The 16,657-nt window shown below is 42.1% G+C and overlaps 2 protein-coding genes across 3 annotated transcripts in view; both read right to left on the bottom strand.

The window, feature by feature from the left end:
* LOC112571969 overlaps window positions 1–16,657 on the bottom strand; it is a 34,096-nt gene that overhangs the window by 5,666 nt on the left and 11,773 nt on the right. The window contains exon 4 of one of the 2 annotated variants that reach the window (XM_025251414.1): window positions 15,920–16,499. The exons of the other annotated variant lie outside the window; for it this stretch is intronic. Coding sequence (XP_025107199.1) covers window positions 16,384–16,499 — 116 coding nt within the window. The 3' untranslated portion in view covers window positions 15,920–16,383. Of the gene's footprint in view, window positions 1–15,919; window positions 16,500–16,657 lie in introns of those variants that run through there. 2 annotated transcript variants of the gene reach the window in all.
* LOC112571976 lies at window positions 10,494–13,123 on the bottom strand. Its single transcript, XM_025251427.1, has 4 exons — window positions 13,002–13,123; window positions 11,891–12,658; window positions 11,234–11,401; window positions 10,494–10,809 (listed from the first exon to the last, which is right to left on the bottom strand). Exons 2-4 carry the CDS (start codon window positions 12,576–12,578, stop codon window positions 10,694–10,696), a joined length of 972 nt encoding a protein of 323 aa, XP_025107212.1. The 5' UTR covers window positions 12,579–12,658; window positions 13,002–13,123; the 3' UTR covers window positions 10,494–10,693.

A 16,657-nucleotide genomic window follows, 5' to 3' on the forward strand; every position in this document is an offset into this window, starting at 1 on the left:
AAAAATCACTAAAATACACAACACACACCACACACACACACACACACACACACACACACACACACACACACACACACACACCACACACACACACACAACACTTAGCCATCTATGAACGTGCTCACCTCGCTCGGCACTGCTGCTGCAGGCACTGATGGCTTTCGCTGTTTTCAAATCGAGAATGATGTTCTTCAGTGAGATGGAACCAGTCTGGACACTTGTTCACTAGGTTCACCAAGAGCTGGGCCATAGTACAACCTGCCCGCACCACACACGACCACTCCAGGTAAGCTGGACGACAGAGCATGGACACAAGTATTTGCATCCACTCTAATTGTATTTGTGGTGGAGGATAATAAATAAGTTTTATATGCACCAGCGCATATACATATATACTAAGATGAACACACACACACACACACACACACACACACACACACACACACACACACACACAACACACACACACTACACACACACAGAAACACACACACTACATGAAAAAGATTTCCAAAGAAACCACTCCAACGAGTTACATACTGCTTACGCTACAGAATCAATTAGGAATGGTGGATTGTTGTTAGGATGGCATTTAGCCTGTGGATATGTCTAAAAACTCTTCTTAGCACAAGCTCCTATGCCTCCAACTAACCACTCACCCACCCACAAACATACATTCGCTACAGGATCCAAGATTGGTATAGCGAATTAAGAGAAAGTGTGTTTACTTAGATAGTTTCCGTATCGCTTGGCCATCATGTCGAGGTAACAATTGACAGCGAATGGATGTGTTCAGACTGCAGACATCGACAACGAGTCCCTCGACGGGTAATTGAATCAGAAACATGCTCATGTTGCAGACACATATGTCATCCCCCAACATGAGCCAATACACGACCCGCAAGTCAGGGTTCTTGTCCACAACCTCATTAAGAATCAGCTGAGGGATCTGGTCTGGAAGATAGTGTTGAAGCCTTAAATCAAACAGAATCGTAAGGCGTCTCAGGAGAGGGCAGGCGGACACCAGGGTCTTCATTCTCTCATCAGTCAGATGCTCGAATGTGATTTCGATATGCTCTAAAAGAAAATCGTCCTCTTTAACGATATCTGGTGTGGCTTCTTTGTAAATTTTTGTCAGAGACAAGCGCCTTAATCTGTTGAGCAGTAAGCTTTCGACTGCAGCTCCAGAGATGTGAAAGATGAAATTTAACATAATTCCAGATCATTTACTAGCATTGTAATACTTGAAACTCGAGCAAGAGAAACTTCTCAGTGTCATGTCATGAGGCAAGGCTCGCAACAGTTGGACATTGAGCTGAGACAGCGTTTGCCTGAGGCGCAAACAATTTTGTGGTGCCTTGTGCTCTTCTGTCCAAGTTGAGTACAAGGTTTCTGACATGGAGGTACAATCTGGGGCCTTTGTGACTAAAAAATGATCGCGTTTTTTTCCAGTTCCAGCCAGGACGGACAATGACTTCGAACTTGTGCCACATGGAGGGCTCAGAGATGATTGCCTCTCTCCACCTTTTACAGACTTGACAGCAGGAACCCCTGTCTTCATTTGACAGTTCCCTGAGCACAAATAAATAACATAATAATTAATGATGTTAATATTTAATAAGCAAAGTATCGCAATCACATTTTTGTGCGCATTTTCAGGATTCCAGTAGTAGTAGTTGTTGTTGTTGTTGCTGTTGTTTTTTCTGTTGTTTGTTGTTAAAATATATCTTGAAAAACTTTCCTCTACATTTCAGATGTGACAGCAGCCATGTATTAGAGCATCAACGTCAAGCAAAGATTGGGACCAAAAGACGGAGAAAATAAATAAGGGATGACAGGCTTTGTTTGTTTATTTGTGTTTAATGCTGTGCCAGCAGCTAGGACATCACGGCAAGGATGATAGGCTACAGAGTAAGTACCTGAAGATGAGGACAAGAAGCTCTTTGTGGCAGCGCGTTGAAAGGACCAGTGACAGCCCACTCCATTTTACTGACGTCTTATTGGCTTGAATGACATCACACGTGACTAGTATTTTTGTTTTGACGGAAAGACGTCACAGCACACGTCATCTGTGCGTCACCAGTCGCTCCCTCTCTCTTTCTCACATACATGCACACAAAATCACAAATCAAAACAGAGATTTTGTCACATACCCATGTACTACATATACACTAGAGTGTATGTTTATCCTAATAAAAGGCATGCATGCTACCAACAGATAAACAAACACAAACATTCTCTCTCTCACACGATCACAAACAAATTAACACACATAATCACAAACACACGCACACACACAAGAAAAACATGGCCGCCCCTTGTAGTGCGACGTCTGCAGCTCTCTTTTCTACTTTGCTTTTTTTTTTTTCATTTTTTCATCGTTTCCGTCTGCCCCTGTGTCGGGTGGTGGTTGAGTGATAGACTTTGGTGTCGAACTATTGGGAAGTGATGATGGTCTGCGCTCAGTCTCGTTAGGCTTGTGTTTTTTCTTTTTGGATGGATGTGACCGTTACCACTAGCCGACAATATTAAGATGGCGGTCAGCTCATTTAATGCTGGTCCCCGGCTTCATTACTCCACGAGCTCTTTCTTCGCCCTCGTTCATCTCCCTCTGTTATCCGGAGTTTGAGGGCGCTGCGTGTCGACATTACACGGCTCCCTCCACTTCGTAAATCAAGATGGAGAGGACGCAGAGGCGGTGTGAAGCGGAGACTCATGAAGTTTCGTCTCGACGATCGACGCAGGTCTCCACCTCTTTCTTGTATCCTGCTAACCAATGTCCAGTCGATTCGTGGAGAGACTGATGAGCTTGAGGCGTGGGTACACAACTTTCGACAGTTCAGGGATACTTGTTTGTTGCCGTTTACAGAAACATGGCTCGACGAAGAGCTGGACATCTCCGGTTTCTCTGGCCCGTTGCGATTAGACAGATCTGCTACAAGGACTGGCAAGGCGTGTGGCCGCGGAGTGTGTTTCTATGTCAACAACAGGTACTGTAATACGGTTATTATTCGTGAAAGGATGCGTACTTGCCACCTTGAACTACTCACGATTTCGCTTCGCCCCCTTTACCTCCCGAGAGAATTCCCCCAGCTGTTTTTCACCCTTGTGTATATTCATCCCAGGGCAAAAGTTTCCAATGCTTTACGGTGCATCGCAGATGTGACTCACAATGTCGACTCGATTTGTCCTGATGCTCCTAAGTTTATATCAGGAGATTTCAACCACTGTGACCTAAGATCGGTTCTTCAGACCTACGACCAGTATGTGACATGTCCTACTACCCTGCGTCAGACCACACTTGACCTTGTCTACGGAACTGTACCACGTGCGTACAAATCTCTATCCTTGCCCAGGCTGGGTGCGTCCTATCATCTGAGTGTGCATCTGGTACCCGTTTATAAGCCTGTGTTCAGACGGGTGCGCCGAACAATTCATTCCACTAGATGCTGGACTGCAGACAGTGTTGCAAGCTTACAAGGCTGTTTTGAATGTACTAACTGGGATGTCGTTTTAAAAGCATGTCCTAATCTGGACGACTTAAGAAAACACCATCTCTTCATATATCACCTTTTGTTTAGATTGAACCATTCCATCAAAATAACAAACCTTGGGTGACCAAGAGCCTGAAAGCAGTGCTTAACAAAAAGAAACATGTGTTCTTCACGGGTTCTGTCCACGACAGAAAATTGGTACATAGAAAGGTCCATGATGCTATCCGTTGGGTCAAGGTGAAGCACAAGTCTAAAATCGAGTCTCAGGTAACATCTGAGTAGCTTGGCAGGGACTCAACAACATGGCCATTAGTGATGATCGGAGTAAGCGGTCGAAAGCCAAAATCTCGATCTCAGGCGTTGACAGTACGGCCATGCCTAATGCTCGGAATGATTTCTTCACTCGTTTCGAGACTCATGAGTTCTCAGTTCAAATTAAAGATGTGCTTAGTTCTCTTCACCCTGTACAGAAGGTTGAGATTTGTCATGAACAAGTTGTGGAGCTGTTTCAGCGAGTGAATATTCGCAAGGCCTCCGGTCTGGATGGTATTTGTGGCAGGACATTACGTTTCTGCGCGCAGAAAGTTTCAGCTCGGCATCTCAATGACTTTAGACCGGTGGCCTTAGCATAGTTGGTCATGAAAGTATTTGAGACAATCCTCAAGGCATTGATTCTTAAAGCCACTAACAATTGTCTTGATCCCTTGCAATCCCTTGCAATTTGCATACCAGTCCAAACGAAGTATTGATGATGCTAAACTGTTCATTTTCCACACTTTACTCAAACACCTGGAGAATCCTCAAGCCCATGATGATGATGATGATGATGTCGATTTGTAATGCGCAGGTATCCATTCCGAAGAATGCTCATTGCGCAGAAAAAATAGAACAAATGAAGAACAAAAAAGTGAACAAATATATAAAACACCAGGAAAAGTAAAAAATGGACAGAAGTATTCTTGGTAGTTTAAGACTGGACCATGCTCGACTGTTGTTTGCTGATTTCTCGTCGGCCTTCAACACTATTCAGCCACATATCCTAGCTAGAAGACTTCTAGACGAGTTTTCCCTGGAACATCAGCTGGTGTCATGGATCATTAACTTCTTGGTTGACAGGCAGCAACGAGTTCTTGTCAATGGCACTTTTTCCGACTTAATCACCACGTGCACCGGCTCACCTCAGGGCTGTCTTCTCGCCCCGCTTCTGTTTATTCTGTACACCAACAGTTGTCGCAGTCGCCATGAGGGTCAACATCTTGACAAATTCTCTGATGACACTGTACTGCTGTCTCTCCTTAGCGGGCCAGTGCACACTCACGGTATAGCTTTGGAAGAATTCATTGTCTGGTGCGATGACAACTTTCTAGAACTTAATGTAAGACGAAAGAGATTGTCTTTGATTTTCGTCGGAATTCTTCATGTTCCGTGTGTGTCATCCATGACAAGGAGGTGGAAATTGTTTATGTTTTTAAACACCTGGGCACCATCTTCGATAGGCGACTGAACATCCAGCTAGGCGTGGTAGAGTGGTCGTGTCCTCCACACAATTAAAGAATCACTGAGAGAAAACCTCTGAAGATGTATAATTAACTTGATCCTAACAGAGAAATTTGCATGTTGGCCATTGTCATGAGAAACTCATCCATTAACTTGCCTTTCGAGCACGATTTATTATATGATCGTCACTACAAGAATGCTTTATGATCTCAAACCAAAGAGTGGGTACGTTTGCACCCTGTGAGGGGCTCCCACACCCAATCGAGAATCGTGCGCGACCTACTGACCGGAAATGACATGTGTTTCGATGATCGTACATGTCAAGCTGCTTTTGGCCATTTCCCGTGTACCAAAGTTATTTTTCCTTGCAGGCTTCGCCATTACACTCATTTCAAACATGACAGTTTTTTTACATAATGCGACATGGCACATTCCTTCCACACCAATGTCTCTGGCTGCTTCTCCATTGACGGACAAAGCTTATTAGTTAAATAACCAACTTGTTACTACCAAACAAGTGGCAGTCCATAGACATTATCACACAAGATGATGTTGACATGACATTTAAAGGTTTGATGCAGACTGAATATCAGCTGGACCGTTTTCATTCATCCTTAATTTAGTATTTCACCACTCCATGAACACTAATCACTCTCGTGCCTTTATGTCAAAAGTTTAGACATTGTTTTCTTTTTTTTTCCTTTTTTTTTTGTGTTGTTGTCTGTTTGGCCAAGAGTGTTGATGCACAAAAAAATATTTTTAACTACAAAAGTTCCAATTTTAAATAATCATTATGTTAAAATTAAAATAATACAAGATATGTAAGTTGCAAAGTCTTTCAGTGGATTAGTAACAACAACCTCTACCGACAGGACGCGAGATATGACTCCACTTCATGATTTGAGAAATCTGTTTGACCAGACGTTTAAACAAAGACAGTAATAATAAATGAGATTGAGGTATGTCATAAAACCTGCTGCGCTATATTTTTTTAATGTTTTTTTTTTTTTTTTGAGCTAGGAAGGAGACAGGGAAAAAGTAACTGGAAGGGGGAGGTTGAAAGACAGCAATTACTGTCTGAGTGCGCGCCACACAGGGATGGCCGGCCGGGCTTTGTTTTTTTTTTTTTTTTTTTTTTTTTTTTTAATCAACTGGTGTTGATAGGTTGTTTTGTTCGAAGAACAAAGGAAAGAGTGTTTGAGTGTTTGGGATGTTGCTGTGTGAGTTTTTCCTTGACGGGGGCGGGGAGAAGTAACAGTCTCCTCGGTGTCATCAGTGTGTCCGGACGTTTTGTTTGCAACAAGTCTTGAACCGACTTGGTGTTGTAGTCCTGACCGGACTGTGCACATCCTGACCAGATTTGTGTTATTTAACAAGTCCTGAACAGAATTGGAAGTTAGTCCTGACTGGACTGGGCACATCCTGACCAGATTTGTATCTGTTGAGGTGAGTGTGTATCTTTGTTGATTGTTCGGTGAGCGTGTGTTTAATGTTTGAAGAATGTTAGTTAAGTTTTGAACTTGCCATTTAGCTAAAGACTTTTTTTCTCCAGGTTTTTGTGGGGGTTTTTTTCTCACTTTTGTTGTTTGATCTTCGCTTATTCATCGTATCCGCCTCGGGCTCACCAACCAGAGCTGAATTAGAAATAACTTCAGGAAGAGCATCGGTGTCAGTGAAAACTTTGTGTTATATTCAAGTGGACATATTTGTGTTACCTAGAAGTGGAAACTTTGTGTTATATTCAAGTGGAGACTTGGTGTCATTTTCAACTGGAGATTTTTTTTTAGGGGGGAGGGGGAATTGAATGGTCGGAAGGAACATAAGATGTGTTGTGACAGTGGAAGTGTTCGGACTGTGGGTTCAGAAATTTGGAATTTGTTTTTTTGTGCATGGACCAGCTGTGGAATGTGGCAAACATATCTCACATAAAATATAATAGAGAAGTCCGACATATTTTTGCCAAACACATCAACTTATCTATTGTAATTTAACAGCATTGATGCTAGAAAGCTCTGACAAAATCAACTTTTTAAAAATATGTAACAATTTAACATCTACATCTCAGTCCAAATTTTAAAATGACAACATGACGAGGACGATGTAGTTTAGCTTATAGTTTACTTATTTTATGAAAAAATAATGTATATTTAAAACAAACTTTACCACAGACAGTCACAATAATGTCTGGGTTTACTGTCGTGTACCTTGCTGTATGTAGGTGTTAAATAATTTACTGTATCATTTGACACTTTGACACTAATGACCCAGCGTGTCTCTTCACACCATTGAAAAATCTGTTTCAATACAATTTGCTATAATTTATATCTGATATCTGATATCTGGCATCGACATTCTCTCAAGATACCGTTTTTATTTTTGCGTTTATTCTGAACTATACGTTTGTCTTTTTCTTGGAGGTGTTTCTCAAATGTAAGTTTTATTCACTCCATAAAGATTATCTTTTTCTCTTTTTCTCTTTCTCTCTCGCACGCGCGCACACAGATGTGGGTCCCGCTCTACAGTCTGACAAGCGGGGGGCGAGGGCAAACTGCTCGCTGGTTTCCTCCGACAATGGAAGAATAAGCTGCGGTAACCTAGTCAATGATTGCCAACTGGTGTGTGAAGGCGCCATCACTTTCATGCCACTTCCGGCGTGTCATTTTCCCGCGCACCACTTCTCTTTTGCCAGGGGAGGCTATTGAGGATGTTTGAGGCTGGGTGGGTGCACGGGAGTTGTACATCGGGGGACTCGGACCCGAGGTCGGCGGCGTTCGACGAGCTGCTGCAACTTTTGACGCCGCACAACAGCCCGACGTCAGGTCTGGTGCACGGGCGCCCCCTCGCGGCACGAGGCTGACCGCCTCATTAGGCGCACCGTGTCGCCACGCGTCGCACGTGCACTGGCGCGGTCCTCGCGCGGCACACTTGTTTGACTTGCGGTCCGCCCGCGGCCCACTGGGCCAAGGTGCAAGGCTCGGCAGCTAATCGCAGGCACTCCCCGACCTAATTGGTAACCGAACCCCTACCCCCTTCCGCTGATTGCTGCGCGAGGCGTCTGATAGGTCACGTGGTGTGTCGACTGGTAAATCACCCATTTCTTCACCTTCTCAACTGGCGCTCCGATTGAACGCCGCATATTTTACGACCGGGTAGGTCGCCAGGCCCGTCACCACGGTCACGTGACTACCCTCGGGCAATCAAAATTTAGCATTCTAATGTGATGCAAGCCAAGACTGCATCGATATTAGCCAACTCTAAAATGTCTGGATCATCACTTCATCTGAGTTAGTGTCACTGACATTGTTCATTTAACGTATTTTTATTTTTTATCCAGTTTTTCTTTCATTTTAAATGGAATTTTTTATGTTAGGATAATGCAAAAGTAAATGTATTAGTCACCCCTTAGAATAAGGGTAGACTTCGTGTTCTGGAAGTTACTGCATACGGTCACTGGTTTGTGGCCTGTGGATAGGATTCTGCAGGTTACGTTGGTTACGAGTGCTTGCGTTGCTCAGTACAAACTCAAGCCAAAGGCATGATAGACTAGCTGCTTGACTAGCCACTGTGTTTCCTCATGTAATGTTCCATCAGGTAGTGTTTGTAAGCATAAAGCCAGCCATCTGTTCATGTGTTTGATGTGCATCCAGATGGCCGCCTGCAAGTGACCTCAGGTCGGTTATTTTGATGAGACTGATATTTTTCAAACTCTGATGTGATCTCACTTGTTTCGAAAATCCTAACAAGTGATCACTTTTCATGATGCGAGAGTAGAAAAACAGTCTTCATATGAATGCTGACCCGCAGTCCATCCCTTTCCACATTCTAGAATTTTATGCGGTTACAAATCGAAAGGTGAATAATGATTTAGTTATTTATTTATTGGGCGTCATCACAGATTTCTTTTAATGTTATCTTGCTCTTTCTTACACACACATGCGTGCACCCCTCCAGTGAGACTTGAAAGAGAGAGAGAGAACGCTCACTCGCTAGAACACACACACCCTCTCTCTCTCTCATCCACGCACGCACGCACCCACACACACACAGTGGCCTGTCTCTCCGGGGGCAAGCGAGGCCAGTCAGTTGGAGGTCTCGGTAAACTCAGACCCCTCTTTGTCTCCGCATCTCTGAAAAGTTTGTCACTGTCCTGGCCTAGTCTGCTGGGACAGCCAGTCCCACGTCGACCATACATTGTCTTCATCATCCAGCGGTCCTCTTCGACCCGCCGCCCTGCAGCCGCGGTAGCATCGTGGGTGATCGCGTTGTTTGTGAGGAGAGAAAGAATGTGTGTATATGTGCGTGTGATTGTGTGTGTGTGTGTTTGCTTGCTTGTTTGTTGTTTGTTTGCTTGTTTGTTTGTTTTTTTGTTTGTTTTTTTGTTTTTTGTTTTGTTTTGTTTTACCAGGAGAGGAGTTTTTCGATTTGCAATAAATAAAATTCTTTTACCAGCTTCATTACGAAAACGTGCTCACCAGACACCATTGTGGGCAATGCTAATCTGAGGATAATTTAATAGAGAGAAAAAGAGAGAGATAATCTAATCGGTGTGTGTGTGCGCGCGTGCAAAATGTACATTTGGAAGACAGCGTAATGATAAAAATGAGAGAGAAGAAGGGGTGAATAGGAAAGCACTTACACACAAATAAACAAAATAAAACACTACACACACGCGCGAGAATAAGTTTGCTGTGGACTCCATGTCTTGCATCTCTATTGGTATTGGTACAATATCATCATCAATAATAATAAGTATAAAAAATAATAATAAAATTTATATTAATTATTATTATTGAACAACAACAAAATAAAAAGCTTAGACACTAGACAAAGTAAGAATCACCACTCTCACATTTTCATGATAATGGACTGATTTTTTTTTAACCAAGAGCCTAGCATTACTTCAAAAGCTGTTGTTATTTACTGTTTTTATTTCACATCACTAGAAACTGTTGATTCTGGGAGAGCAAGATAGAGTTGTTTGTCTGCGAAATGACCACGTGATACTTCATGTAAACAAACACCGAAAACCAAGGTTAAATATAAAATTGCCTAAACATTTGTTGTTTCTCTCGCCTACTGGTTGCTAAAGAAAGGAAAGGGTGCTGTACTTTGAAACATTGTCTGACGGGAAAACAGTTCCAGTCTTGACCCTGGCAGTTCCCCTTCTTCTCAGATTTTATCTCATCGAATGTCTCGCTTCAATAAAGGCTTCATGACCAATTTCCGGTAAGTGGATTATGACACTGCTAGCTTAGGAAATAACGATGATGATACATTGAGTGGGCTAACTGTGAGTGGTTTACTGGCTCTAGGCTCCTAGAAGAGCTTTTTCTTGTCACTGGGCCAAGCGAACGTGGAAGTGAGAGCTGCTATGAAGTAGTAACCACAAGGCTTTATATCAGTTTCATAAGGCTTGGTGCAATTTATATCAGCTGCAGGTAATTCTTTTCCGAACTGAAAAGGACAAAATGAATGTCTCTGCCCTGTGACTTATATGTCCTGCATGTCTCCTTTACAAACATTTCGGAACATCTGACTGCAAAGGTTGGACAGCCACAAACAAATCGCAAACGTCTCACTTTGGAAGAGGCGAACCATCTGTGATATCATTTGTTTTAAATCGGAGAGGTCACTTCGGGGTCCTGTGTGATTGTCTTACAATCATTTTCTCGCACTTTAACTTTTTTTCAAGAAGCTTGGTCTTACATAAATATTTGAAGATCGAGACTGTCCTTCAACTGTCGAATGCCTTCTTCCAGCGCATTGGATGATGCCTCCCTGCTGACATAGATTCCTCCCACTCGCAGCTTTATCTTCCCTAAACAACAAGACAACAGACAATCGTCTGTACAACTAGCATTTTCGCTTTGGGGGAAAACTCAAACCTAACTTCATAATTTACAAACAAAATTCAGAAACGCAATCCTAGCTCGGGCTACAAACACAGTTACTTTAACTTTCTGTCTAACATTCCCTAATCTTCTGAATAAAGTGTGGCTGATATAAATATATAAATGTTTGTGCGTGTGTGTGTATGTTTGTCCTATCCTCACCAAATTTTGCAGGAATATTGGTTTGGATTCCAGGAATGCACAAGGTATTTCTAGTGTGGTATGGATATGTTGTTCATGTTTAGTTCTACATTTTAAGATGTTAATTACAGTCTCCATTAAAAACATCACGAACACTCTCTCACACACACACACAGCCACACACACTTAGCCACCTATACACGTGCTCACCTCGCTCGGCACTGCCGCTGTAGGCACTGATGGCTGTCGCTGTTTTCAGATCGAGAATGATGTTCTTCAGTGAGATGGAGGCCAGTCTGGGACACTTGTTCACTAGGTTCACCAGAGCTGGGCTATAGCACCAGTTGCCCCGCACCACACACGACCACTCCAGGAAAGCTGGCCGACAGAGCATAGACACAAGGTATTTACATCCACTCTAATTGTTTTGTGGTGGAGGATAATAAATAACACACACAGAGAGACACACACAGACACACACACACAGATACACACACAGACACACACACAGACACACACAGACACACACACACACAGACACACACAGACACACACACAGACACACATACACACACAGAGACACACACAGACAGACACACAGACACACACACACACACATTTTACCTCACATAATCAAAAAAGATTTCCAAAGAAACCACTCCAAAGAGTGATATACTGCTAAGCTACAGGATCAATTAGGAATGGTAGATTGTTGTTAGGATGGCACTAGGCCTGTGGATATGTCTAAAAACTCTTCTTAGCACAAGCTCTATGCCTCCAATCTAACCACTCACCCACCCACAAACATACATACGCTACAGGATCCACGAAATGATGGTATAGCGAATTAAGAGAAAGTCTGTTTACTTAGATAGTTTCCGTATCGCTTGGCCATCGTGTCGAGGTAATAATTGACAGCGGCTGGGATGGTGTTCAGATTGCAGACATCGACAACAAGTCCCTCGACGGGTAATCGAATCAGAGGCATGCTAAGGATCATGTTGTAGCCATATATGTCATCCCCCAACATGTGCCAATACACGAACCGCAAGTCAGGGTTCTTGTCGACAACCTCATTAAGAGTCAGCTGGGGGATCCGGTCTGGAAGATCGAGTTGAAGCCTTACATCAATCAGAATCGTAAGGCGTCTCAGGAGAGGGTAGGCGAACACCAGGGTCTTCATTCTCTCATCAGTCAGATGCTCGAATGTGATTTCGATATGCTCTAAAAATCTCCTCTGAGTTCTCAGAAAATTTCGCTCATTGATGACACGACTTTTCCAGTCTCTACTATCATTGTAATACTTGAAACTCGAGCAAGAGAAACTTCTCAGTGTCATGTCATGAGGCAAGGCTCGCAACAGTTTGGACACTGAGCTGAGAACAGCGTTTGCCTGAGGCGCATCAACAATTTGTGGTGCTTGTGCTCTTCTGTCCAAGTTGATTACAAGGTGTCTGACATGTTGGTACAATCTGGGGCCTTTGTGACCAAAAAATGAGCGCGTTTTTTTCCAGTTCCAGCCAGGACGGACAATGACTTCGAACTTGTGCCACATGGAGGGCTCAGAGATGATTACCTCTCTCCACCTTTTACAGACTTGACAGCAGGCACCCCTGTCTTCATTTGGACAGTTCCCTGAGCACAAATAAATAATATTATAATTAATGCTGATAATAATTAATAAGCAAAGTATCGCAATCAGATTATGGTGCGTTTTCTGGATTCCAGTTGTTGTTGTTGTTGTTGTTGTTGTTGTTGTTGTTGTGTTGTTGTAAAATATTATCTTGAAAAACTTTCCTCTACATTTCAGATGTGACAGCAGCCATGTATAGAGCATCAACGTCAAGCAAAGATTTGGGGACCGAAAAAAGGAGAAATAAATAAGGGATGACAGGCTTTGTTTGTTTATTTGTGCTTAATGCCGTGCCAGCAGCTAGGACTATATCACGGCAAGGATGATATGCTACAGAGTAAGTACCTGAAGATGAGGACAAGAAGCTCTGTGGGCAGCGCGTTGAAAGGACCAGTGACACCCCACTCCATCTTTACTGACGTCTTATTGGTTGAATGGCATCACACGTGACTAGTATTTTGTTTTGAAGGAAAGACGTCACAGCACACGTCATCTTGTGCGTCACCAGTCGCTCCCTCTCTCTTTTTCACATAGACATGCACACACAAAGATACACATAAATAACACAATAGAATAGGCATACATGTACGAACAAAAAAAAAACCCCACATACAAACACTATCTCTCACTGAAACAGACAAATTAACACACATACTTACAAACACACACACACACACACACAAACATTCTCTCTCTCACACAATCACAAACAAATTAACAAGATACAAGATACAAGACATCTTTATTGTCTATTGTCGCAAGAGACATAGACATTTTTCTTCATTGGAAGCTCCGATAAAAAACCCCAACTATAAATACAGCCTGGTCAGTGGATCTATGTAAAGCCTTGTTGTAGCTGGCTGCTATCTGAGCGGTGGCGTCCTTGTTGTCAGGTCCGGGAACGTACACTAAAATGATTGTTACTTGTCCAAATTCACGTGGCAAGTAAAACGGCCGAAATGACAGTCAGGATTTCATCGGACACAGTACTAATTGTTTCACGTATCGTGAACTCCGTGTCCCAGTTGTTGTTGACGAATATGCACAGCCCTCCTCCTTTAGTTTTTCTGTATCTTCGTTATTCCTGTCATGCCTTATCGTAGTGAAACCCTCGAGGTGGACGTCCGTTTTGTTGCTACTAAGCCACGTCTCTGTAACACAAAAGAGGCTGCTACAGCGATATTCGCGGTCGCATTTCACCAGCGTAGCGAGTTCTGTCATTTTGTTGTCAATGGAGATGGCGTTGGTTCAGGTCATCACCGGCAGCGGAAGACGACTGATCCCTCCTCTAGATCCTCGCTTTTTCTTCGTTGTCTTCCTTCCTGTGTAGTTCCTGGTGTGAACACGTTCCTCACCGCTAGATGTCCTGATGTGCTCTGTCCAGTCGATGCGCGGGAAATCAGGTGGTGGGACGCAAACGCTGGGTTGAAGAGAAATAAAATACTCACGCGAAAAGTGGCAGTTATCCGCCATGATTTCCGGCGTGATCTAGCGTGGAAAATGCGAAACTCGTTGAAGCAGCGAGGAGCAGCACACAGGACTCCCAAAATGTACACAGAGCAAAACCATCTATCCCTACAGTCCTACACCACAAATTGCTACGCAGAAAAAAACAAAATTCCAAATAGGAGAAAGCAAACGAAAAGTGAAAGCTCTCTCAACAGGGTCGGATCGACGAGAGTCTCGCCCCCTTATAATAACACACATAATTACAAACGCACGCACGCACACAGACACACAAACACGTAGACTTACACAGACACATTCACACTCACACGTATACACACAGACACAGGACTAGACATCACACACCTCCTAATCCTCCATCTTCTATTGTTCTGCACTAATTAGATTTATTTATTTTTTTTACCCTTTAAATGCAGGTCAAACCTAATAGAGCTGCGAATGCACACGAATAAAAAATTATATCTATTAACATACACTAAAGAGAACTTTCTGTGATACTCCGTGTAAAAGAGCATTTTGAAAGCATTTGCGTTGTGTCAATTTAAAGAATTATAGGTTCTGGTTTCTTGTAGTAAGCTCACATCAAAGGTAGTAACTGTATGGGGCAGAGAATTCAGAAATCGGGCAGTAGGTCAAAAATCAGAAAACTAAAAATCTAGAAAGTACGTTGTTCTCTTCACAATTTCCGAGTAAACTACAATTTACAGTTAAGTCAAAACAAAGAATGTTGTGTGAACGCAGTCATCGTCTTGTTTAGGAAAAAATTCATTCAACCGATTCTTACATGTGTCAAAGAACACAAACACAAGTAACAAGCAGTGAAGGTTTGTGGACACGCGCCCTTTACCCGGCGTATGGTGGAGTAAGGGACACAACTAATTTAAAAAAGTTTAGATTTTTCTTTTTTTTTTCTTCGGTTAACTCCCTTAGCAAGACAATATTTTTTTAAAGTTATCTTTTGTCTTAGGAAGAATAAAAGAAAAGATGGTTTATAGAAAAGTTTATAATGATTGTTAATGACACATGAAGTAACATATCTAATTAGTCATCTGTGTAGTGCTGAGGGAGTCATTATGTGCACTGAGTATCTGGTCAAATATTGGACAAGCAATGTTGAGACAGTTTTTCTCGATTATATTGTTTGGCGGTATGGTTATTTCCCCATTGCTTAATAACTATTATTTCACGAGTGCAAACAAAGTTCAGTCAGAAAATATCAATCAGGAAATCACGTGCACGTACATTACAGGGGTACATCTAGTAGACAGACACTCGTGTTAAATTAAGTAATGATTCATTATTTGGATAGGCATTTGTTGTCTGACTGGTGTTTGGGGCAGAATGAAGCACTGCAGAAACAAATATACAGTTTTGTGTCTAATGGTTATCACAGAAACGTAAATAAAAGACCTTCGTGAAATATACTTCCAATGACGTAGGCTGCTGATAAGTATTTTACTTTAAAATGTATTAATAAAAAATTATTGAAGAAGGTCTGTGTACTTTCTTTGATAAAATCGTCAGACGCCTGGATGTCACACTAAACAATAAAATTGTACAAGAATCGGATGAGCAGTTATCTTTTTAACTACACTTTTGGACACTTCATGCTTTAAATATAGCCAGACAACTAACATGGAAATTAATGTTACCTCCCTTTTGTCATAGTCTCATGAACCAAAGAGATGTTGATGTTTGCATGTGGCAGAGCAAGTGGTGCTTGTTTTTCTCGAATGTCGGACAAACATGTGAATACATCATGCTGTATAACCCAAATATCCAACAAATAACATTTCTCACACTTCATACGGATCCTTTATTAAGTACCTAGTAAACTTCTTCGGAGATAGAAATGATAAAATGTCATTTCATTGGGTGTAAACAAAGTATAAAAAATAAGACTTCTCAGGGCGAAGTTCTTACCATGACAAACACTTCTAGACTGATCCATCCTTCAATCACTGACATGCGCGCCCTCTACAGGAAATGTGTAACTGTGAGCATCCTCACATATTCATATACTTGTTAAATGAAGTGTGTAAACTGTGAGTTTATATAGTTTCACACAGATATATACTTTCTAAATTAAATGTGTTATCAAAGATGTAACCCATGGTATGTGTTCTACAGAAGTCTGATCATTGACAGCTTCATTTTTACCGACTTAGACATCAGCATGCTCTTCTAATCACTTCGTGGTCCTGTTTGATTGTCTTACAATTATTTTTTCGCACTTTAACTTTTTTCAAGAAGCTTGGTCTTACATAAATATTTGAAGATCGAGACTGTCCTTCAACTGTCGAATGCCTTCTTCCAGTGCATTGGATGATGCCTCCCTGCTGACACAGATTCCTCCCACTCGAAGCTTTATCTTCCCTAAACAACAAGACAACAAACAATCATCTATACACCCAGCGTTTTTGCTTTTGGGTGAAAACTCAAACCTAACTTCATAATTTACAAACAAAATTAAGAAAACGCAATCCTAGCCCGGGCTTCATACACAGTTATTTATATCTAACATTCCCTAATCT

Source organism: Pomacea canaliculata, linkage group LG9 (assembly GCF_003073045.1).
Source record: "Pomacea canaliculata isolate SZHN2017 linkage group LG9, ASM307304v1, whole genome shotgun sequence".
Classification (NCBI taxonomy): domain Eukaryota; kingdom Metazoa; phylum Mollusca; class Gastropoda; order Architaenioglossa; family Ampullariidae; genus Pomacea; species Pomacea canaliculata.